The 23,090-nt window shown below is 60.4% G+C and overlaps 1 protein-coding gene across 2 annotated transcripts in view; it reads left to right on the forward strand.

The window, feature by feature from the left end:
* The window catches only part of CHCHD6 (coiled-coil-helix-coiled-coil-helix domain containing 6), a 131,335-nt gene that overhangs the window by 102,921 nt on the left and 5,324 nt on the right, over positions 1-23,090 (forward strand). For both annotated transcript variants that reach the window (XM_082345313.1, XM_082345314.1), the window contains one exon: positions 3,881-3,951. In XM_082345313.1, coding sequence (XP_082201439.1) covers positions 3,881-3,951 — 71 coding nt within the window. The remainder of the gene's footprint in view (positions 1-3,880; positions 3,952-23,090) is intronic.

Below are 23,090 nucleotides of genomic sequence, written 5' to 3' on the forward strand. Positions count from 1 at the left end.
TATGTTGGATCCCTTGCTGGAGGCGTGCACGTATGGGAGGCTGATGGATCGGCTCTGGGGCCTGCCTCTTTCCCTCGAGATTCTGGCCCCTGGGCGGGATCGTCTGCCTCTGACCATCTGTCTGCACCGGCAGAGGAATAGACATTCCTACCGGAAGCGTAGCTCTGGGTGTGAAGGGCCAGTCTGTTGACTGGTCCCAGCCACAGCGCCTGGCATGGGGGTCCACTTGAACCCCGTGGGCCCTGTGTCCCCGGTTGATGCTTCAGAGCAGAACCAGTGACTGTCTCTCTTACACTCACCCGAAGTGTTGCTGAAGCGCTCTCACCTGGGGGAGGGGTCCCAGCTCCTGGTCCTCACGTGGCCCCTGCGGCCTCTCTGGGCCCGGCGCTGCCGGTGGGGCTGCGTCCGCGGAGCGGCAGCTCAGAGACTTCCACTGATCAGGCAGACGCTGCGTGCTCGTCACGCTCTTGATCTGCCTGGGCGGAGCTGCCCCTGCTCCCCTTTTTCAGCTGCTCCTGGTGGGGCCGCTCTGTGCTGGCACCGCCGGCAGCTCTGGGGATAGGTCAGGCAAAGGGGCTGAAAACCCCTCCCTTGGTGGAGCTCGCCTCCTCCAGGAGATGCCCCTCTCTTTCCCTTGGCTGACGTGCATTTGGGTGTTAAGTTTTTAAGACATTTATTGTTTCCTCTGTGCCAGGCCCCACGAGCTCGAAGCGTTTTATATGTGCCATCTCAGCGGCATTTGTAGCGATTCCCACGACACTGTGTGGAGGGCGCTCTGGGACCATCCTCGTTTCACACAGAAACCCGGGAGCCAGACGCCCCCCGCGGCCTGCACCCACCCTCACGGCCCGGCGGCCTCTCACCGTTCCTGGGGCTCCCCTCCAGGCCGGCAGACCGAGCTCTGCCGTAGGGACCCCCGTCCTGGCTGCAGTGGGGACGGACAGCCCCCCTCAGTCCCCAGCCTCCCCCCTCCCCCTGCCCTCTCTTTTGATCTCCAGAATCCAGGCCCTTGGAGAAATCAGACAGTATGAAATATGAAAACTGCTTGGGAAGTGATTGAAGAAACACTGACTCTTGAAGCCTGTTGAGATAAGGCTCACACCTTCTCACTCACGTTATTTAATTTTTAATGGCAGGCTTAATTAATCGAGATCAGGTCTTCTGGTTTCAGGCTCGCTCGCAGCAGCTGGAGGGGGAGGAGGGGCTCTGAAATCGTGGGGTCTGAATCTAGGGGAGGAGGGATCACCGGTCGGGGGGAGCGGGGGCGGCGGGGCTGCGGGGGTCGCTGTGTCGTCCGCGCGGCCGCCCCACCACTCAGCACACCCTGCAGAGAGGAGCCTTGCTCGGCCCCATGGCCTGCGGCCCGGCTGCCGTGGGACCTTCAGCGCTCAGCAGGGTCTTGGTGGGGGGGCCCCCGGTCCTTCCAGAAGCCCCTTGGTGAGTCTGCGAGGGCCCTGCTCTCGCTGGCTGAGGCCTCAGAGCGCACGGCTTCCAGCGGCCCCAGGAAGCTGGGTGGACCCGGAGCTGCTCCCTCGGGGCGCGTGTGGGGCGCAGTGGGGGGCAGGGGGTCGCTGGCGGTGCTGTCCTGCTCAGGCAGGTTAGATGGGCAGAGGGCGCAGCAGGGGGCGGTCCTCTGAGCCATTCTGAGGCTGTAGAGGAAGCTGCGCTGGGGCTATCACCACTTCTTGGCCTGCGGGCACTTCCTGCGACTAGCCTCACCGACCACAGGTTCGAGCTGAGGTCGCAGTCAGTGCAGCCGCTGACGCAGGTCTCCCCAGCCGGGCGGTGCGTAGAGGTGCAGGGTCCCAGCGTCCGTGGGCCCATCTGGGCTGCGGGTGCTCCCCTGGGAAGGGACGGTGCCCGGCTGCTCTCCCAGGAGGGCAGGCCTGAGCCGCGAGGCTGTCTGGGGGAGGGGACGGGCGGCGTGGCTGGGGGCTTGTGGCTTCAGAAGGGGCAGTGGTGGCGTGTGGGTGGTACGGTCGTCCCGTGAGCCCGCCTCCCTCGGCGCCCCACGGGGAGGGCTGCCCGCCTGACGGCTAGGAGACAGGGCTCGGGGGAGGAAGTGACAGACGCCATGTGCAGAGAGAGTTAAAACATGGACCTCCCAGGAGGGCATCTGCTCAGCGGAGAGGGCCTGACCTGATCCACCTGTGTCCTTACGCCCTCCCCAGGGTCAGTGTTGGTTGACCGTCCACTGGTTGAGGTGGAGTTGGAATCTCTTGGCTGGAGCGTCGGGGCTGGACGGCTGGGCATCAGCATGTCCCTGTGGAGGGGGGCAGCCTGGCTGGGTGGGGAGAGCCCCCGTTTATTTCATGCCTGTTGTGCGCTGGGTGTTCACAGCTCCCGTTGACCATCAGAGGGGCCTCGGCTGTCTCCCCGGTTCAGAGGTGGGGAACATGCCAGGGAGCGGCGGGGTGGCCTCAGTCAGCAGCTGGGGGTGGCGGCCCGGCAGCGGGCTCGCCCCAGCACAGCCCAGAGCAGAACCCCTGCCCTTCGTGGGCTCAGCTGCGCCTCGGAACACCCTTCCGCGTCCCTCCCAGCTGGCCCCTCCCAGAGGCCGTGGTACCAGGATAGGACAGCCGGCCTAGTTCCGCCCCCCACCCCGGGTACAGACTCCGCCTTCGCTGCCCTGCAGGTGCTTCGGGGACGTGCTCCCCGCGCCCGCCTTGGTTACCTTCCCTGCAGGTGGATGATGGGGCCCATGGGGTACGGCGCTTGCCCCGCACGGCTCTGATCTGGGCACCTGTCACCTTTTCTGGTCCGAGTGGTCCGATCCTTTTGGGCCAGGCTCCCTGTGTACTCAGTGGAGGTGGAGTTGGGAGAGCCGGGCTCGGAGGCCGATGGGCCGTGGGGTCTCCGTTTCCGCGGGTCCCTTCACCTGCCTCGCTGGCTGCTTGCAGGGCCTGACTGACCGGCACCTGCGGGAGCCCTGAGCCAGAAGCCTGCGTTTGCCCATCTGTGGTGGGAAGGGGCTGCCCCAGGCTTGCGCGGGCCCAGCAGCTCCACAGGGCATCTTGCTGGGGCGTCCGACGCCAGCCCCGTGTTGGGCTTCCTCTGGGTGGTTTCGTTCTCGAGCCTGCGTCCTTAGAGATGTTGGGTCCACCCGTGAGGCTCACGGGGCTCAGCCAGGAGCTGGTGTTGGGGGGCAGCTGTGTTTACGTTGGTCTCTGGAGACGTGGCATGCGGGGTGCTGGGCCTGGGTGGCCTGAAGCCACTCGCCTTGGGGCACAAAGAAGTGGAGTGACTGTCCGGAAGGACGCTGCGGTGGCCCCAGGCTCCAGCCCAGCTCTGTCCTGCTGCTGTCCCCCACTGCCGGCCCTGTGCACACACGGGGTGCCCTTGGAAGGAGGGCAGCATGTGCCTCTGAGACTGCCTGGCAGTGCTGGTGAGTGCGGGGGTCCTGGGCTGTGGTCCCGGCACCGCTGCCTGCTGTGTGGCTTCGGGTACGTTGCTTCACATCTCTGGGCAGCAGAGTCCACGTATAAGATGGGGTTGGACCAGACGAAGGCCCGGCAAACTTTTTCTTTAAGATAGTGACTGTCTTAGGCTGTGTGGGCCTCGCTGTCTCTGTGGACACTGTCGTAGCCCAGGAGCAGCCACAGCCGTGCGGTCACAAATCGTGGGCAGGGCCGTGTGCCCATAAAACTTTATTTACACGGTGGGGCAGGCCGGGCCGGGCCTCGCTCGCGGCGGGGGTGTGACCCCTGAGCCAGGGGCTCCATGTGTCCTGGCGGCCGCGGCTGGTCCATGAGGAGCTGGGCCCTGCCTGCGATCCTGGTCAGGAAGTCGGCATGTGTGGACTCAGTACGGCTGCGGGTGGGGTTGCAGCCAGAGAGAAGCTTCCATCTGGTAACGGGTCGGGTCTGTTTTCTCTTTGCAGAATGTCGAGACGTACAGACTGTCTTCACAGCAGTTCCACAAGGCAGCCTCGAAGATGGAGGGTGCGATCAAGTAAGAGCTTCCTCCTCCTGAGCTCCGCCTGCGTTTGTAAAATCTCCCTGCCCCGAGGCCTGATTTCAGGCTTCTCCAGGGGCTCAGATCCCGGCGCCTGGGGTCGGGGCAGAGCCAGCCTCTCCAGGCCCAGGTCCTGCGTGTCCTGTGAGCTGGGCCGGGCACTGCGCTCAGGCCCCTGCGGGAGTCTAGGAGGGGTGCTGCTGGTCCCCCCCCGCCCCTGGGCGGGTTCCGGAGCGGCCTGGCCCTGAGCCGCGAGCCTCTGCGTGACTCTCGGTCGGGGCTGTCTTGCCTCCGGAAGGACGGGGTCGGGCGGCACAGGGCTGAGCACCAGGGTTCTGTCCGCCTGTCCTGCTCCTGCGCTGGGGGCCCAGGAGCCGAGCGTCAGGAACAGGGGCGCCGCAGCCTGTCCGCTGCAGACGCGGCTGCTGCTTCGGGTGCAGGTCCAGGAAGGTCTGCAGGGGCCCCGTGGGGAAGGGAGAGCTGGTCCCTTGTGTGCAGGCGTCCCTGGGGACCCGTCGACCTTTGTCAATCCGCTGGGGTCCCCACGCCTGCCCCTCCCCCTCCCAGGCCCGGTGCAGGGGGGACCGGCTTGGATCTGCCACCTCGAGGTGACGGCGTATGGAGATTTGGGGGACCAGGGGTGAGAGACCGCTGCTGAAAGCCGTGGGGGTGCCCAGAGGGGGCACATCCCGTCCAGACCTGGCACCGCAGGGACCCCCGAAGCCGGGGAGGTGCCACAGGTCCTGGTCGAGCTGACTGAAGGGAGGGTGTGGGGAGGAGAATCTTCTCTTGCAGTTCAGCCCTGGGGCAGTGACGGGAGCCGGGGAGCAGGACCCTCCCGCTCCCCGGGGGGCGACGGAGACCTGGGACCCCGAGGGCAGAGCGTTCTCGCTGCCCCGGTGGGGTCCCCACTCCTCCCAGATGAGATTCCGGCTCACCGGCATCACAGGCACTGAGTGACAGGGAGAGGCTGGGTGACAGCCACCCAGCAATGTGACCCCCAGAAGTGGGCAGGCCCTCGCCAGGCTCCCGAGTGGGGCAGCCCCCGCCCTCTTTCCCTGGATCTCGACCTACCTGCAGGGGAAGGAGCTGGAGAGCTGCCAGGACTCTGCCGTCAGCGCTGCCGCGTTTTGTCACCCACCATGTGGCCCCATCCTGAGGGGGGACTCGGGTGGATTTGACTGTCACCTCCTTATTCATTCTCGTGCCCTCTGAAGGCAAAGGGGGTTGGCGTGTGTGGTGCAGGGGGGACTCTGTCCAGGGCATCCTGGACGATGCTCCCCGTAGAGCGTGTGACTGAAGGGTCGGTGCCCCTCGTCTGCTGTCGGTGGTTCCATCTCGCAGACCGGGAACTGGGGCCAGAGAGGTCGGATGGCTCCCTCACCTGCACAGTCACGCCTGGACGTGCGGCGGGGGCCAAGCTCAGCTCGGACAGCTTCGGGGCCTCTGGGCCTCACTGTCTGTCTTGGCGGCTTTGCTGTCCCGTGGAGGCCCCTGTGGACGTAAGGTGGGCGGCGGGATGGAGGTGAGAGCCCAGCAGACCTGGACTCAGACCTCGGCCCCGCCTCCTGCTGGGTTTCCTGTCTGCAGGTGAGACCCCCGTGGACAGTGGACCTGGGCCGTCAGCGGCTGCTGCTGTGCCTGCGTGACAGTGGTTAGCGATGGCGGTCGTTTATTTAGTCGTCCCTTCACCACACCTAGCATGGCATAGTGTGGAACAGATTTAATATGTAAATTGAGTTTACTAAAAAAACTGTTGTAATTTCCCAAACAGAGCCAACAGGAGGCAGAGTTAGAGATTGTTTTACTTAAAACCTGGAGTGGGGACCGAGTCCTTGGTAGGAGAGTTCTTGCATTTGCAAATGTGTATCGACTGTATGGTAAATACCACAGAAGTATATGCAGCTGCTGACCGGTCACATCGGAGCATTTTCTTCTAAGACAGTGGGCGTCTTTTAGCAACTCTGAGTCCATGGAGTGGTCACTTAGGTGGTTAACCAGATGCCTGTGCATCTTTCACACACGGACATGGAGCACAGAGCACCTCCATCCGCCAGGCACCTTGCTTGGCACTGGTGACAGGACCACAAAGAAGACAGCTTCCGTTCCTGCCAGCCAGGCACTTACAGCATTTAGGGGATGACAAACAACATTTAAAAACTAACTGCACAAAAAGCATTTGCCCAAACAATGGCTGAGTACAGTGATGAGCCGTGAAAGACGGTGAGTGAAGAAGCCCAGTCTGAGGCCCCGACCCAGACCCCAGACCCCGGGCGGGCATGGGGTGGGGGTGTCCTGCACTTAAACTGACTCCTCAGGACCCGAGACGTGGGCCAGAGCGAGCAAGGAGGGAGAGAGGGCTTCCCAAAAGAAGGTCAGCAGGTGCGGAGGCCCCAGGCAGGAAGCGATTAGCATGTTCAAGGCACTGCTGGAGGAGTGGATGAGGAGACTGGGCAGAAGCCAGAGCCCAGGACTTTGTAGCCAGTTCCAGGAGCTCTCTTTCCTAATATATGCATTTGAAGTGGCAATTGCTCTCCGGCTTTAGCTGCACCCTGCAAGTTTTGGTATATAATTCTGTTCAGAATTTTTCTGATTTCTTTGACTCATAGGTTGTTTCAAAATATATTGCCTACTTTCCAGACACTGGTAATTTTCTAGTTCCCTTCTAGAGCGTTGACTTCTGGTTTAATTCTGTGATTAGAGAACATGCTGTAAGTCCTCGAGACACTCTGAGAGTCTTCACGGCCCAGCGAGAGGCTGGCTCCGGCGACCTTCTGTGTGCGTGTAAAGTAGTGGCTCCGCGGTGACATCGCTCAGCCGTGCCCAGGTTCTCTGCATCGTTACCCTGTGTGGAGTTATGGGTTCTTCCTGGGGTCACTTCCCTCTCACTGAACTGCTTCTTTAGTGGAGTTTGCTGATTACAGAGTCTCTCTGTTTTGAATTGTCTGGAAACATCCTTACTTTACCCTTAATTGGAAGCAGATAGCAGTCCTTGCCGTTGGCTTTATCAGGGACTCTTTCTACTCCATGATACCTATTTTTCCCTGGAGAAGTCGGTGTGGATGTTATTGTTCCTCCTTTGTGCTAGTTCCTTTTTTCTCTGTCTGATTTTCAGACTTTGTCTTTGGTTCTTTAGCATTTTGACTCTGGTGTGCCCAAGTTTAAATTTTCTTTCTTTTTTCCTGCTTGGGGTTCATGCCTTGGGGTTCGATGTCCTTTCATTAGTTTTAGAAAATTTTCAGTCATTCCTTTTTCAGATAAAACTCTGCCTGTCTTATCTTTCTTCCTCTCTGGAATGACTGTGTCTCCCGTGTCTCCGTGCTCTTTTTTCTGGTTTTCCTCACTGTTTCTTCATCTCCATGCTGTAACCTGAGTCTTCTCTATTGACTTTTCACTTCACTAATCCTCTCTCTAATGTGTCATCTGCTTTAAACCTATTTATTGAATTCTGAATTTCAATTACTGCATTTTTTCAATTCTAGAAATTCTGTTTGCATTTTCTCCCCCAGTGTCTGGTGGGGTTCTGGTTTTTGCCACCTGAATTCTTGAACATATTAATTGTAGTTATTTTGAAGTCATCTGCAGGTCTGTTTCTGTTGCCTGTTTTTCCCTCGTGGTCCTGTTTCTCCGTGTGCCTGGTAATTCTTGATTGAGTGCCAGGCGTTATAGAGAAGGTACAGAGGCTTCCCCAGAGGTGCTCGCCCCCTTCCTTGATGGGCCAGTGTGAAGGCAGATCACGTAAACCCTGAAGGGCTGAGCTGGCTGGGTCCTGCCTGCAGTCTTGGTGGAGCTCAGGCTTCTTGACTGACCCCTGTCCCTAGGGTCTGGCTGTCCAGGGCGCCTCGTTCTTGGCGAGCTCTGAAGCCCTATGTTTGCTTCCTCAACTCTGTGAAACTTCTGAGAATTCTACTCTGCCCTTCAGTGGCTTTTTACTTAGGTTCTGAGTTTCCTGCCATGAGGCTTCTTGAGCTCAAGGATCTGAAGAATGCTTTAAAGGAGGAAAACCCCTGCGTGTGCCTCCCTTCTCCCTGGAGTCCCGATCCCTTGAGTCCCAGCCATGCTGTGTCTCTACCGTCCCAAGAGAGCTCCAGAGGCCCTGCTGGCTTCTCCGCCTTTTAGCAGAAGCTGTTTGCCCAACACCAAGAATTGGCAAAAACTCAGGGGGATGGGGGGGAGGCAGCTCCAGGAATGAACACTCACCTCCAGGTTCCCTTCTCCTCAGGAGAGCGTAGTTCTTCCACCAGCCACTCCCCTGTGGCTGGGCGTCCCAGCTTCGCTCTTGAGGAAGGGGTTAGAGTTTGCCAAGCAGAAAACAGCACCGTGGGTCACATTGGCTGGGTTAGACGCTGACGGACAGTGACCCTCCCAACGTCACGCTGGCCTCTCGAGCTTCCCTGAGGCTGCCAGGCCCAGCGTATCCTCGGGGGTCAGCAAGCACTTGGCCTGAGGAGGAGCACGGGCGGCGAGGCCAACATCCACAGGCTGGGGCTCTGGTTTCGGAAGAATTCCATTGTTGGGGCAGAAGCAAATCACCCAGTACACACGCACACACGCACACACGTGCACACATACCCTCTACCTCACAGCAGCGTGGAAGGCGGAATTGCTCAGGTTTCCTGAAGGAAGAGATTAAGACCCCGGGGAACATCCTGCATTTATTGTCACATCTATTTTTTATGATAACCTCTGTCCTCTTCCTGTGGGAGTCATCCAGAGCTGCTCTCGGCTCCCTCCTGGCAGGAAACTCGTACAGCCCCCGGCCCCACAGAGGGCGGCCCTCAAAGAGGTCAGCACAGCGGAGCCGAAAGAAGAAGGCTATTAACTGTTTCCTGGGACTGAGTCACCGTGCTGCAGGGACCGTGACCAGAGAGGTCTGGTCCGTGAGGACACGGCTGCTGGGCTGCCCACCTCACCTGGGCCGGGCTCCTGCCTGCCGTGGGCCCACCTGAGGGAGGGGCTGGTTTTCAGGTGTGTGAGCTTCCCCGTCTGCATCTGTCAGGGACCTAATGATGGGATGGTGATTGTCTATGGAGACGATGCTTGTGGACTTGAATCCTGAATAGGACGGGTTCAAACATCCTCTAATCCAGGTGGTGCTGTATTAGCCTGAATTCAGAGGCTGTTTCTGTCTCTGACTTCCTTTCCTTACCTAACCTGTTAAAAGGAGCATTTTCTATTCAGAAATTTACCAAAACACGTGGTTTAAACGGGTGTACCTGGCTCTTTGAGAGGTTGACAAATTAAAACCCATTTAATAATTCATTCACAAGACAAAGTGCAGGTAATCCGTTTCTTTCAGGATATCACGTGCGGCGGCTGTGCCGGAGCCTGTGTGGTTCAGGGTCTCCTGGTGTGAAGCGCGTGGCAGGGGCCGAAGCCGCGTCCAGCACCTTGCGGGCTCGCTTCCTGGGCTGTGAAACGGGGCGGGGCTGGTGCCTCTTTTGCTCAGGCTCCTGCGAGGGCTGAGTGGTCCCCACGGGTGCTCCGGACCCACGGCAGCGGTAGCGCGGCATCCGAACCAGGTCCGATGGAGCCCAGACCTACTCTTTCCTCCTGGGCCACGGTGCCCGCTCACAGACGTCTGGCAGAGACGTTGCTGCAGCCTGGCAGGCTGACTGGCTCCCATGGCCCACGGGCAGCGGCCACCAGGTTTCTCCGGGCAGAGTCTCCTTGTGGTCTGCTCGTGACTGGCCTCGAGCGGGGAGGCTCCCCCTTCAGGGACTCTCCCCGTGGCCTGCCCCGGCCCGGGCCACGTCCACAGAGACGGCTGGGTGTGTTTGCCATGTGACTCGCCGCCCCCGTAGGGCTCTCTGTCGTCCCTTCTCTCTGCAGACAGGACTAGGTGGCGGTGATCTGGGGCCTCTCCCATGGCTGGTGCCACGTGTCAGGGCGCACGGACACAGCTCCCCAGGCGGCACCGCCCTCTGGGCTCGCTGGGGTGGGCCTGGGGCCGAGACCCCTGCTGGGCGCCCCTTCTGTCCCCACACCGTGCTCCACTGGCCCTCAGGCTTCTGCGGGCAGGAGCCGTCTTTGCTGCTTTGTGTCCCGGGCCCCGGACCGGAGCACCCGTGCGGTATATCCGGTGTGATCATTGCTTTACCAGTGCATGAATGACGCCCTCCTGGGCAGAGGCCGCGGGGCTTCCTGGCTGATTCGGCTCTGCCGTCAGGGCCGTGTGGGCAGAGACCCGGGTGCGGTGCCGGAGAAAACAGGGACCTGCATGGGGGGAAACAGGTGTCAAGGGTGGGCCTGAGGCTCGGGTGCGGCTGGAAGGGCAGCCTGGTCGCAGGCGTGAAGGGCCTTCTGTGCGTGTGAGAGAATTGGAATGCGTCCTGCAGGCAGCGGCAAGCCGTGAGGAAGCTTGTAAGCGGGGATTCGTGTTTTAGAAAGATGACTGGCAGCATCTGGGAGAGGCCGAGACGGCGCCAGTGCCGAGGTGGAGGTGGGGAGCCCACGTGGGACCCGCTTTGGCACCGCCAGCCGGGGACTCTCCACCTTGGCGGACACACGAGGCCCCTGCACATGAGCTGGGCCCCCGACGCACAAACAGTCAGTTATGCAACGCGTTGCGAGGAGGATACAGTAGGACAGTGGGCGGAGGGTGGCTGAGACTCTGGGGACTGTCCCTGACTCCGGAGCAGAACTGAGAGATGAGAAGGGGCCGTGCAGACCCCCAGGCTAGGGCGCCAGGTGGGGAGGCCGGGGTCCAGCAGGAAGGAGGGAGGCTCCTGACCGGGGAGAGTGTCTGGGGGTCCCCAGCCAGGAGGGGCAGGGCAGCCTTCTGAGGACCACAGGCAGTGGGCTCAGAGCCTGTCCTGCGGGGTGTGAAGTCCCCGGCAGACCCCACCCCACGTGGCCACAGCCTCCAGGGGCGGCCGGCCTCCGCCCGGAGCCTTCTTACTGCTCAGAGACCCACGACTCAGGAAGCTGGGCTCAGAGACGACAGTCTGTTCATCCCTCCCCTCGACAAAGACGGGAGCGCCCTGCATCCCAGCTCTGTTAATGACTCGCTTCGGGAATAAAGCCACCGTCCCGAAAGCCTCCGTTCTTTGTGCCACTTTCCTTTTTCTTGGAGTGTCACGTTTTAGATCAGCTTCTGGGGATTAGATGCTGTTACAGTGGAGGAATCTTCTTTTTCAGTCAGTGAAGGGGTTACCACTGAGTGGCGTCATCCTTGTAAACTTTATTCTTCCTAGTCTGTTGCCTCCCTGTTCCGCTTCCCGAGAGAAAGCTCTGCTTAGGGTCCCGCGTGGTCATCTGTGCCAGCACCGCACGCCCTGTCCTCCCGAGAGGCAGCCCTGCCGAGGGCTCGGGACAGTCGAGCGGTTATTGTGTAGGTCTCAGAGCCCCTCAGATCTGGGCCCCGTGGACGGGCTCCTGTCCCTTGGCGGCGACGAGGGCAGGGCTCTGCTGACCTCCCGGGACGCCGCACCGTCTCCGGGTGCCAGGTGCCGCAGGACCAGGGCGGGGGTTCCCGGAAGGGTGATCTCTGCAGCCTCTGCGAGCACGTGCGTGAGAGGTTCGTGGTTACGTGTTAGCATCCCGACAGCGTCCGGGCCCCTGGAGGAAAGGCTGCAGGGTCTGAAGGGTCGGGGGCTCCACCCACCCCGTCCAGGAGCTCTCTGTCCTGAGGGCCCGCCCCCGGAGAAGCGGCGTGTGTGCTGCGGGCTGGCCACGTGCCACCCTGGGGCTACCCTTGCACTCACTGCACGGCTGTGGGTCCAGGCTGGAGGGGACCCTGGTTCTGTCGTCCAGGACAGGCCCCGTGTTCCTGGTGTGGTCAGGCCGCAGAGAATCGAGAGCCACCACTCCGAGGCTTCTCCACAGTCCAGTCTCTGGGACGTTGAGGGTACCTACCCTGGACCGTGATTCCTAGGAACTCCTTAAAGTGTCCCCAGACCGTCACTCCTGCTGTTGCCCCCTGCCCCCGCCCAACACACGCACAAATGAGGTGATGCCGTGAGCCACCGTGTGGAGGCACCCCGAAACCACAGGGCCCGTGGGCAGCCCCTCGCTGGCCGCAGCGCCGTCCCAGCTCGGTGCCACCGCCTGGTCAGCTGGACCCCACTGACCGTCCATGCAGCGCTGCCGGCAAACCGACCCCCAGCTCCTACGAGAGACTCCTGGCGGGGTCGTGGCGCTCTGACTCTGGCTGCCCCACTCTTCTGTGAATTCCACGCGGTGGGTGGACCGCCTTTCAGGCGTCTCGTGAGGACAGTTGTCCCACTGCCCGGGAGTTTCGCTTCAGCTGACACACGATGTCCCTCCCCACCTGTCCTGCAAGCAGCCTGACCGGTGAATTGGCTCATAGCGGTCACCTCGGGGTCCTTGGCCCCGGCAGGGCTGGCACTGTCCCCTAGGGCGTCACTGTTACAGCCCTGCTTTTGTCAGAGCCGGGCTGCGGGAACGTGCTGCCCCTTTCTTTCCTTTGACATTGTCTCCTTCGTCAGGTAAACAAGCTCCTACCTCAGGCAGGTACAAATTTCTAAATATGGGTTAGACATATAAAATGGTTTAAAAGTAAAAGATTTGGTCACCTCGGTCCTAGATGAGAAAAATGTGTTTATGATACGTGGTTCCTTGTCTTAAGGACGACTGCTCACATCTGGGAGTCGTTCTGGGAAGAGCGTGTATCTTGAGCGTGGCTCTGGGGTTCCCAGGTGACTGCATGTCCCCTGCCGTGTCCTGGGTGATGCAGGATGCTAGCCGCAGCTGTGGGCGCTGTTTCCGCCTGGACCTTGGTTTCTGGTGGCAGGACGGCAGTGCTGGCGTGAAGCAGAGGGGGCCCTGGTGTCCCTGTGATGCCCCTCCTCTATGCCTCCCACTCTTCAGGGCCTCCCTCCCTCCCTCCAGGGACCGGGCATTGAGGCCCAGCACAGCCTGTGCCGTGCTGACCACTAGGTGATCTTGAGCCAGGTGTGAGCACTCCCGGGCGGGCAGCCCCCTCCGCCCTAACCCAGTCTCATGATGTCTAGTCCTCCAGACCCTGACCTGCATGGTAACTAGTCCTCAGGGCCCAGGCTGAAATCCCGGAAGGAGGGCAACACCACGCGGTGAAACAAGGTGCGGCCGTGTCTGCTTGCCTGGCTGGAGAGTGTAGGGTGGGAACCATGGTGACAAAAGGCTCTCTGCTCTCAGGGTTTGTTGCTGTAGCTTCTGTGTATCAGCTCTAAACCATGTGCAGCTTAGTCCAAATGCCTGTTTAAGCACAGGCCAAAAGTCTGGTTGAAGCTATAACAGGAAAAATAGGATTTTTATAATACAAAGCTTGCCATTTGTCTTGGATATAAAATTTATGACACTTTCCGTATGGTAAAAATGACCAGTGAAGCTGTGTTTATTTCTTCAAAGGTAGCAGAATGCATCTTGAGGAATTAAGAAAAATTATGAAGGGTGATTGTGCAGCATAGCGAATCTCTGACACAGATTAAACGGAACTGTTGGGGAGGTGAAATGCATTCCAGAGAGGGCCGAGCAGTGCTGGGGCGGGTGGGGCCGCTGGGCTCCGGCTTCGCTTGGGGCCGACGTGGCAGGAAGTTGCCGGCGCGAGGCCCACGAGTCCACGTAGATGCCACAGCATGACGGCCTGGGCGCCTCCCGTGCGGCGTGTGTGTGCTTGGCCTGTGCAGAGTGGGTCCCACACGACACTTCGCACAGTGAGCCCAGCCGGAGCGGGGGCCGCGGTTCCTGTGGGCGGGCGAGGCAGACGGGAGGGAGGCCCTGGCACTCGGCCGATGCTGCCTGTGGCCCAGGCACCTGGACGATGTCACCTCACTCGTTCTGTGGACAGGATCACGGGGAGTCGTGCCGTGAACGGGCTTCCCAAGGGGATGGCGCCAGTGGTCAGGAGAGGCCCGTTGCCCAGGCTGCCCCTGCCAGCCTCCCACGTCCGCCGAGTCCACCCGAGGGGAGAGGGCATAAGTGCCGGGGTCTGGGCTTCCTCTGAAGGCTTGGGAAGCTCTGAACTGATGGGAGTGGACGTGTTTCAGGACGATGGCACTAGAGGTAGCGGATGAAGTGTGTTGAGCTCAGGCTGCTGTCCTGCCCTTGTGTGGTTGATTGTTGTTACGCCCAAGTGTCTCTGCCCTGATTCATGCTCGTTTCAGCCTGTTGTGCCAGCCTGTCTCTCAGTGTGTGTGCTCGCGTGTGCACGGCGGGGCGGGTGCATGCGCCAGGGGAATGGAAGGAGGGTGCCCGTGACACCTGTGATTTGTGACCACGGGGAAGGCAAGGCTCATGTCCTTCCCATTCTTGAGCAGCGATGGGACAGGTGGGGTGCCAGAGCCATATGGTTGGTCTTGTAGCAGATCCACCAGAATAGGCATGCATTCCTTTGACTCTGTGAGCAAGCTGATTTCTATTTCACACTTTTCAGAGAGAAGCATTTCTTTATTTGCTCCTAATTCAACAAAGATTTAGCTCCTACTTTGTGCACGTACCCATTTGCTTTGCATTCTACGCCCACCGGTCTTCGTCCTGTCTAATTGTGTGTGTAAATTGTAAAAAATCAAATGATGCAGAAAAGAATTAAAAAGTTAAAAAAGCCCAAATTTCGCCCTGCTTAAGTTGTGGTGACGTCACTCTGAGCTGAGCACACACACAGTTGGACATAAGTGGGCTCGTGGAAACACACGTCACCTCCCTCGTCCGCATTCTGTGGGCCTGTGTCCATGTCGGTAAATGTGCATTTACATGTTCACTTTTAATACTACATTGTTATTCTAGAGGGTCAGAATTTATGTAGTCGATCACTTATTGATGAATCCTGGGGAGTTTTCTGATTTTTTTTTACCAATATAATGATAACTGCAACAAATAGGTTTATCTGTCGTCGTGCACTTATTTAAATCCTCGTAGAGGGAATTGTTGGGTCAGAGAACACACACACACACACAAACTGTGTATTTATATGTGTATATTTATGTGTTTACATTTTACTTACTGGCTGTCCAGAACAATGGAGGTCCTGTACCAATTTTCACTCCAAACAGTGATGCTGGACGGTGTCCGTTTCCCCAAGCACAGGATTTTAACAATATTTCTAAAAAAAGTCTTTGCCAATCTCACAACCAAAACCAAACAAACAAAACCTCTCTTTTTTTTTTTTAAATTTTATTTATTTATTTATTTATTTATTTATTTATGGTTGTGTTGGGTCTTCGTTTCTGTGCGAGGGCTTTCTCTAGTTGCGGCAAGTGGGGGCCACTCTTCATCGTGGTGCGCGGGACTCTCACTATCGCGGCCTCTCTTGTTGCGGAGCACAGGCTCCAGACGCGCAGGCTCAGTAATTGTGGCTCACAGGCCTAGTTGCTCCGCGGCATGTGGGATCTTCCCGGACCAGGGCTCGAACCCATGTCCCCTGCATCGGCAGGCAGATTCTCAACCACTGCGCCACCAGGGAAGCCCAAAACCTCTCTTTTTTAAACTCCCTCATTTCTTCCAGGATCAGTGAGGTTAAACCCTTCCAGAAATTACTAGCTGTTTGCATTTCTTCTTTTGTGAACTACTTACTTATGGCCTTCACCCTTTTTTTCTTGTTAATTCTTTTTAAAAGTTCTTTGTGTAACGGTGTTATTAATCTTTTATTTCTGTTGTGACTATTTTTTGAGTTTAATTTTTGCCCTTTGGAAGTTGATGGGGGGATAGGGACCCAGTGCATTTTTGCTGTTGTTAATTTTTCTGTTTGTGACTTAGGTTATATCACAAAGGCCTTCCTTCCCACCATACCCATATTTTTAGGACGAGTACTGCTATGCCTTATTCCCCACTAAGGCGTGCTCCAGATGACCCCACTGTGGTTTCTTAGGTGTGGGGTGTGAAGTACAGATCCACCTTGGTTCTTTCCCAAATGGGGAGCCCTCTGTCCCATCAGCAGTGATGTAAAAGTCCACCCAATCCTGCGCTAACGTCCTTGGGTCTGTTTCTGGACTCTTTTCCGTGGCCAAGCCTGCACGTTTTAGATATGTATAAAACATATTATGCAGCTACACTAATTTAAAATATTAAATATCCATCAGAGCAAGTTTTCTACCTTGGTGACCTTTTTCCAACATGGTTTTTCAAATGAATTTAGAATCACTTTGTCAAACTTTCCCTACCCCACTCCCAGCTGGAAAAAAAAAAGGAAAACCTGGTGGGCTCTTTTTTGGCATAAATACATCCTTTTGAATACATTCAGTCCTCTCAAACTGCCGTCCTTGTTGTGTTTTATTTTGCCTTGTTTTGAAATAATTTCAAACCCATAGAAAGGTCACAAGAATAAGAACTCTTGCCTTAAGCCAGGTGCCCGATTGGTCATGCTAGAGTCTGCGTCCTCACCGCCTCCCTCTAGACAAAAACGCTGTCTCTTCCTGACGTGGTGACCTGTTGCCACTAAGTACTCTAGTCCAGCGTGTACCTCCCAGGACCGTCCTCCGTGACCACACACAGCTCTTCCGGTCGGGAAACCCTCGCTGACTCAGCCGCAGACCACAGGCACGCCCCCCGCTGCCCACCGCAGCCCTTTCCTTTCTGGCCCAGGAGTTTGTGCTGCAGCTCCGTGACCATCAGTCTCCAGTTGGGACAGTTCCTTGGTCTTTCTCTGTCTCTCATGACCTTGACAGTCTAAAAGGGTACAGGCCTCTCCTTCTGAAGGGCGACCCCAGCCTGGGTCCGCCCGATGTTTCCTCGTGGCCAGCCTCAGGCCGTTCGTTCCTGGCAGGAAGGCCCCCCAGATGGTGCCGTGCCCTTCCTGGTGGGTCTCATCCGTCCACTAGGGGTGTGGACCGTGACCCGGTCACGGTGGGTCTGCCTGGTCCCTCTGCACAGGCTGTGTCCCTTGTGCTTGATCCCGGCTGTGCGGGAGGTTCTCCAGGGTGTGTCCAGGTCCTGATCCCTCAGCCTCGGCCTCCAGGGACTACTGTCCCCTGAACCAGCCACCACGGTCGGGGTGGCCCATGGCAGTTGTTGACTTCCGTCGTTTCCTCTACATTTATGAATTGGATTAAAGGGAGAGTTTCCCTTCTCCCCCACTTAGGTGTTCGTTTGTTTGTTTACGTTAGGAAAGAGTCAAGGAGTCACAGTGCCTTGCTGGGTTGTAATAAATTCCCTCGTTGATGTTGTTGTTCACGTGGTCCAGGATTCTGCCTTCAGACAGACTCTTCTGTCCTTTTGACGTGTGGCTTCACGCTCTGAGTGGCCTTCACTCTCTGGCACCGGTGTTCCGGCCCCAGCCCTGGAATCAGCCACGTCTCCACTCTGTTCTGTTTACTGCAGAGCGGTGCTTAGAAACCAAGGTCGGGGCGCTGGGCCTGCTTGCTGCTGCTGGGGTGTCAGTGTTTCCAGGTGCTCCCGCACAGGCATGCACGTTTACGTGCGTGAGTTTACGCACACTCGCGCGTACGTGTGTCTGAGCACGTGAAGTTGACACGGGTTCCCCGGGTTCCGGCTCTAGGGTTCTTGCAGCTTCTCCGTGTTTGCAGTTCCCTCCTCAACGGGCCTGGCTCCCTTGTCCTCCGCGTGCTGCACCCTCACTTGCTCCGTCACTGACCTTTTGTGCTCAGTGTAAACCGCCCTCACCGCTGCTCTGGCCGCTCCCCCCCCCGGGCTGCACCGCGCACCCCCTGCGGCCCCTCCGGCAGGAGGGCAGGAGGGCGCCCACCCTCGTGCTTTGTGCTCCGTGACTCCAGGCCGGCGGGAAGCACAGCAAGCCCAGCGCTGCACGGCTGGGGGCCGCGTCCCTCCGCCTCCCGGCTTTGGCTCCCTCTCCTCGATCAGGTGGCGTCAGGGTCTTGCTGGGCTCCGGGGACCGCAGGCGACTCTGATGCTGCTGAGGGTCAGCTGTGGTTCAGAGCGTAGCTGAGGGTGAGGAGGGGGCTGACCGTCCCGGTGCTTCCTGCACGGAGACTCCGGCCCCTCCCCGCCCTCGGCGACGTGTGAGGTGCATGGATGGGTGACGCCCTGAGGCCCTTTGCACCTCTTGTGTCGGCGACAGTGGACGGGGGTGCGGCCCACAGAGCGAATCAGCCCCAGTGTCCAGGGACGCCCCTCAGAACACCCCGGGTCAGCCAGGAAAAGGCCCCTGCGGTTTCCAAATGTGCTGGGAAACCATAGAGCGGGGGATGGACCTGCGAAGACCCCACCGCGCCAGCTCTGCACTAATCTGTTTCTTCACTAAGATTATGTGTCAGGTTTCAGCTGAGGACACGTTTCTGCAGCCTGAGGGGGGAAAGCTGTGTGGCGGGTGGAGGGTTAGGGTCTGGTGGGCCGGCGGCAGGCAGGGCTTTGGGAAGGGTCTGAGTCAGCGGACGCAGGGGCCGGGTGGGAGGAGGCCCCGGGGAGGCAGTTCCTGTGACGACAGGAGGCCTGTGCGGGCCGGACGCAAGGGCCGGGCAGGACCAGGGGTGGGGGGTGCCCAGGGGCTCCAGGCTTCAGCTTCAGTCCCATCACAGAGGGGATGGGGGACACCCCAGCCTCAGAGTCACTTCAGGGACGGCCCAGGGTGGAGCAGCTGTGCCTGCTCACGTCACCGGGCGTATTTCTCCCTGAGTCTCACCCGACGGCGTCGGGGGTTAGTTCCTGCCTCTGTCCCTGTGTGCCCTGTCACCGGAGCACACCACACCACACCACAAACCTATTCGGGGGCTGGGAAATGCTGGCCGTCCTGCACTGAGGCTTATGGTCTCCGCCGACCTAACTCTGCCACGTGTGGAGGGGCTGTGTGGTCCGGCCCAGCCCAGAGGGACGCTCCTTGGTTTGTTGGTTTCCAGTCGACACTGAGCTCCTGGCTGCTGCGAGGGTCCCACCCCTGGGGCTGGGCACAGGAAGGCTCCCCCAGGAAGTGGAGTCCGTCCAGAGGCAGCTGGAGAGCAGGCCCAGGGCCACCCACAGGCCACAGAGGCAACAGGCTGGACCAGGCGGACATCTGGACGGTCAGGGGGACACGGTCTCCCTGGGCTGGGTCATCTGCTGAGCTCGGCGTCGGCGGGGACCCTGGACGCAGAGGTAGTAAGCTGGTCCCTGCCCGCGGGGCACTCCCGGTCCAGTGGGGCCGCTCCGCGCAGGTTTGGCCCCAGCCGCCGGGCGCCCTTGTAGGTGTGAGCCGTGCCAGCCCCTCGTGGGTGAGCAGAGGTGACACAGTCGATCGGGGACACTTGGCTGCAGTCAGAGGGGACGGGAGGACGGAGGCTGGCAGCGAGTGCACGCAGGACCTCGGCTCACACGGTGCCTGTGATGGCAGCCTGCCACCGGGACACCAGCTAGCATCCCCCAGGAAGTGCCCCTGTGCGGCACCTTGAAGGGCGGGCACATCCCGGGGGCTGGGAGCCAAGGGGCAGCCTGGGGAGTCGCCCCTGCCGTGTCACGCCCGCCGCAGGAGAAGCCTCAGTGTGGCCTCGGCCGCTCCGTGCACTGTGGGCCGGCAGGCAGGAGGCCTGAGCCAGTGTTTGTGGCACCGTGTGCTCTTCCTGGGGCCAGGGCCCTGCAGCAGAGGGACGTGGGCCGGGGTCCCTGCGGGGTCTGGGCCTCGGTGAGACCTTACATGAGAGCAGGAGGTGCTGGCCCGTCCCTGGGCAGCAGGCAAGTGGCCGGGCCTGCACGGAGAGGAGGGGGCACAGCAGGGCTTGGAGAGGCCCCCCAGGTGTGTCACAAGGAGGTGAGGGAGGCAGACTGGGGGCAACACCAGCCAGCAGGTGCCGTGGCCCAGGAGACAGGGAGGCCTCGGGGAGGGGAAACAAGAGGATGCCGGCAGACGGGGTCCCGGGGGTCCTCAGGCGCTGCTGCTGCCGCCCCCTCCCCTGGAGCCTCCAGCCCCCTGGCCACTGAGGGACTGTGAGGAATGGCTCTGCAGCCCCAGTGGTCCTGGTGTGGCCCTCTTCAGACCCCCAAGACCCCCGCGACCCACGCCTCCTTGGGCTGAGTCCACCCCACACATCTGGTGAATCGGGAGGCTCCTCGGGGGGGACATGTGCTTCCCCTGCGGCTTTTTCGCAAAGGACCAAAGCAAGGAGCGGCCTCCCTGTTCCGTGCACGTGTGCACCTGTGCACGTGTGCGTGCAGTGGCAGTCCCAGGGAGGAATCCTGTCGCTGGCTAAGCAGCCGTGGGGGCCACTTTGCGCTTCGTTTCCTCGGGACCAGAGCTCTGCTAGGCCTGGGCTCCCAGAATAGCGGCCCCCCCGGGGGGGTCCCGTGTGGCCTCTGGCGACGGCGCGTCTCTGGGCCCCACCCGCCCGGGCTGAGTGGCACGTGGTCGGCAGCGGCCAGCGAAGCGGGTCCTCGGCGAGCAGCTGGTCTCGTCGGCCCCTGGGCCCTGGCCGGGCCGCCGCGGAGCCTGTCCCGCGGCCCAGCTGGTCCTGACAGAGATGGATGTGCAGCTCCGTGGAGCCCCCGCACCTCGCCTCCGAGCCGTGGTAGAAAGCCTGCTCCGTGCGTTCACCCCCGCCGGCGCGTCTCTGAAATGAAGTGTCAGGAGGATGTCTAATGGCCCAGTTCCACACCAGCGGTGGTAATGGGAGAAGGCTGAGGTGATGAGATGTCGGTCAGTGAAGCAGAGCCCACAGAGGGACGTGCTTGACGTCGCACTCGGGCCCGTGAGCAGCCGGGCCTGTGTGAGCTCGGAGGGGGCCCGGCCCCGCGCTGGCCGGTGTCGGCCCTTCCAGTTGGCAAACTTCTGGCTCCCCTGGGAGCCTGAATCCCATGTGTCTTTTGCTTCTTCTCTGTACCCTTGGTTCTTTCTCCCTTGGAATTTTGGGGGAATTTTCCCGACTTGGAGTGGAGCTAAATGGACGCAGCGTGGAGCCAGATAACCGGGCTCTTACGCTGGCTCCGTCTCTCGCTGTGTGGCCTTGGGCAGGTCACCTGACCCCTCTGACACTGGTGTCTCCACCTGCAGGATGGGCTGCTGTGCCGGGTTAGGACCTGGCAGGGGCTGGTCCTTAGCATGAGCTGGACCTCAGGCCCGGCCTGAGATGCAACCTGGGACGAGAGGCCTCCCACCTGAGCCATTTACCGCGGAGCCTGTGTCACGCAAGATGCGTGTTTCTGTCTGTCAGGAGGTGACTGGTGAGCCGCCTGCCTCCCGCTAACTCTGCCCAGCCGGCACTCGGCGCTTTCCTGCGGGGCTGGCTGCGTGCTTCCTGGGGCTGCTGTGGCCCACAGCCGCTCTCTCTGAAGCTGGAGGGCTCCCGGGCGTTTGTCCAGCTCCTGGTGTTGCCGGGAGGCTTGGCATCCTCGGCCTGTAGGCGCATCACCGCAGCCTCTGCCTCCGCTGTCACGTGGCTTCTCCTCTGGTCTGTGTCCGTGGTCAGTGTCTCTCCTCCTCTTAGGAGGACACCAGCCACGTTGGATCAGGGCCTCCCTGCCCGACCGTGACCCCATCCTGACTAACTGTACCTGCCAGGACCCCATCTCCAATCAAGGTGACATGCTGAGGCTCCAGGAAGGGCGTGTTTTGGGGGAGGCGCCCCTACCCGCTGGCCTTCACGTGCGCAGCGGGTTCCCAGGACCTTGGCTCCACACCTTGCCGCAGACGCCCCTTCCGGGCCGGCACAGCCGAGCGTCTCAGCTTTGCCACAGGAGAGCTGAGAGCAGTTCCCAGCCGCGGACCGAGAACTTCAGGCGGCGTGAGGGTCCGGTTCCCTGGGGCCGTGGCCGTGGCCGTGTCTTCCCTGCAGGGGTGTGGTTTCAGCCCTGTCCCTTTCACTGGGCTCCCCCAACCCCCATGCGGACCACCCCTGCCCTTGGGGGGAAGGAGGGCAGAGCCGGGAGCGAAGGGGAGATGCTGGGGGCTGCAGAGGGCAGGTCCCTCCCCAGTGGCCTTGGTGGCCTTGCTGTGTGACTCGGGTGAATGATGGGTGAGCATGTGCAGTGGTTGTTTCACAAAGCTGTGTCCCCCTCCGTCCTGGTGCCCTCGCGGCAGGGTGGTCCTCCAGGCCACGCCCATCATGGGCTCCCCTGCAGCTCCGAGCCTCCCTGGGCCCTGCGCCCTTGTGGGGACAGACTGGCCTCGGACGGGGGACCTCCCGAGTTCAGCAGGGGGAGAGCAGGGCCGGAGAGAAGGGAAGGACGCGGATAGGAGGGACTGCTTAGCACAGGGTCCAGCGAGCTGTAATCGCCCCAGAAATGGGTTTGTTAACCTCCTTGGAGTTGTGGAAACCCGTGGGCTGCTTTATGTTCTAGGACAATCAGTGCTCGCAGTGGAGAGGGTGGGCTATGGGGGTGTCGGGGACAATGTGCCCAGCTTACGAGGTGCAGGAGGAGGAGGGTGTTGGGCCCCTGTGGGCGCCCACTGGGCCGCTCGTCCCGCAGTGACCACACCGGCCGTGAGTCTGGCGCAGAACTGTGGGAATAGCGGGGGCCCCACGTGGGACTCGGGGGGCATGCGTGGAGGGAGAGCGCTAGCGGAGCAGAGTCAGAACGGGGCCTCCAGCCTCCAGGGTCAGGTGGGCTGTGATGGGCCCCTGCGCAGGAAGAGCCTGTGAGGCTGGACTGGGGGAGTGGGAGCAGAGCCCCGGGCAGAGCCTCTGGGAGAGGAGAGCAGGCTGGGGGCGGGCGGGTCAGGAGCAGAAGTGGTTTGGGTTTGTGGTCTTCTTAGACTCTAAAAAGGTGAGGTGTCTTCAGCAGAGAGCGGAATGGCGAAGGTACGAGAGGGAAAGGCCACTGGGAGAGGCCACCCAGGTGCTGGGGGAGAGACGGGGTGGCTGATGGGGTGCCTTGGCCCTGCAGAAGGACCTCCTCTAGGTAGGAGGCAGGGCTAGTGAGGCTGGGATGCCAAGGAGGGGTGTCTGTGCCCTTAGGGTGCTGGTGGCCCTTGGGGGGCAGGGGGACAGGGAAGCAGACCCCAGACTGTGTGGGGAGTGGCACGGAGGGCTCAGGAGAGCTGGGCCCCAGGGCCTGAGCACCAGAGGGGGAGGAGGCCCTTCTGGAAGGGTCACTGTGGCCTGGGGGCAGCTGCTCTGGGAACCACGGAGAACTGCAGCCGGCAGGGGGTGCAGAGGAGGCAGGACACGGGCGGGTTTGGCCTCCGTGGACCCGAGCCAGGGGCCAAGAGGAGCGAGCGTCTGTGGGGACTGAAGGCCTCTGGGGAGGAGGGATGGAGGAGGGGAGGCAGGAGGAGGAGCGGTGGCCTCTAGAGCCACCCAGGTGGGGTGGGTTAGGTCCAA

Source organism: Balaenoptera borealis (assembly GCF_965194805.1).
Source record: "Balaenoptera borealis genome assembly, chromosome: 12".
Lineage (NCBI taxonomy): Eukaryota > Metazoa > Chordata > Mammalia > Artiodactyla > Balaenopteridae > Balaenoptera > Balaenoptera borealis.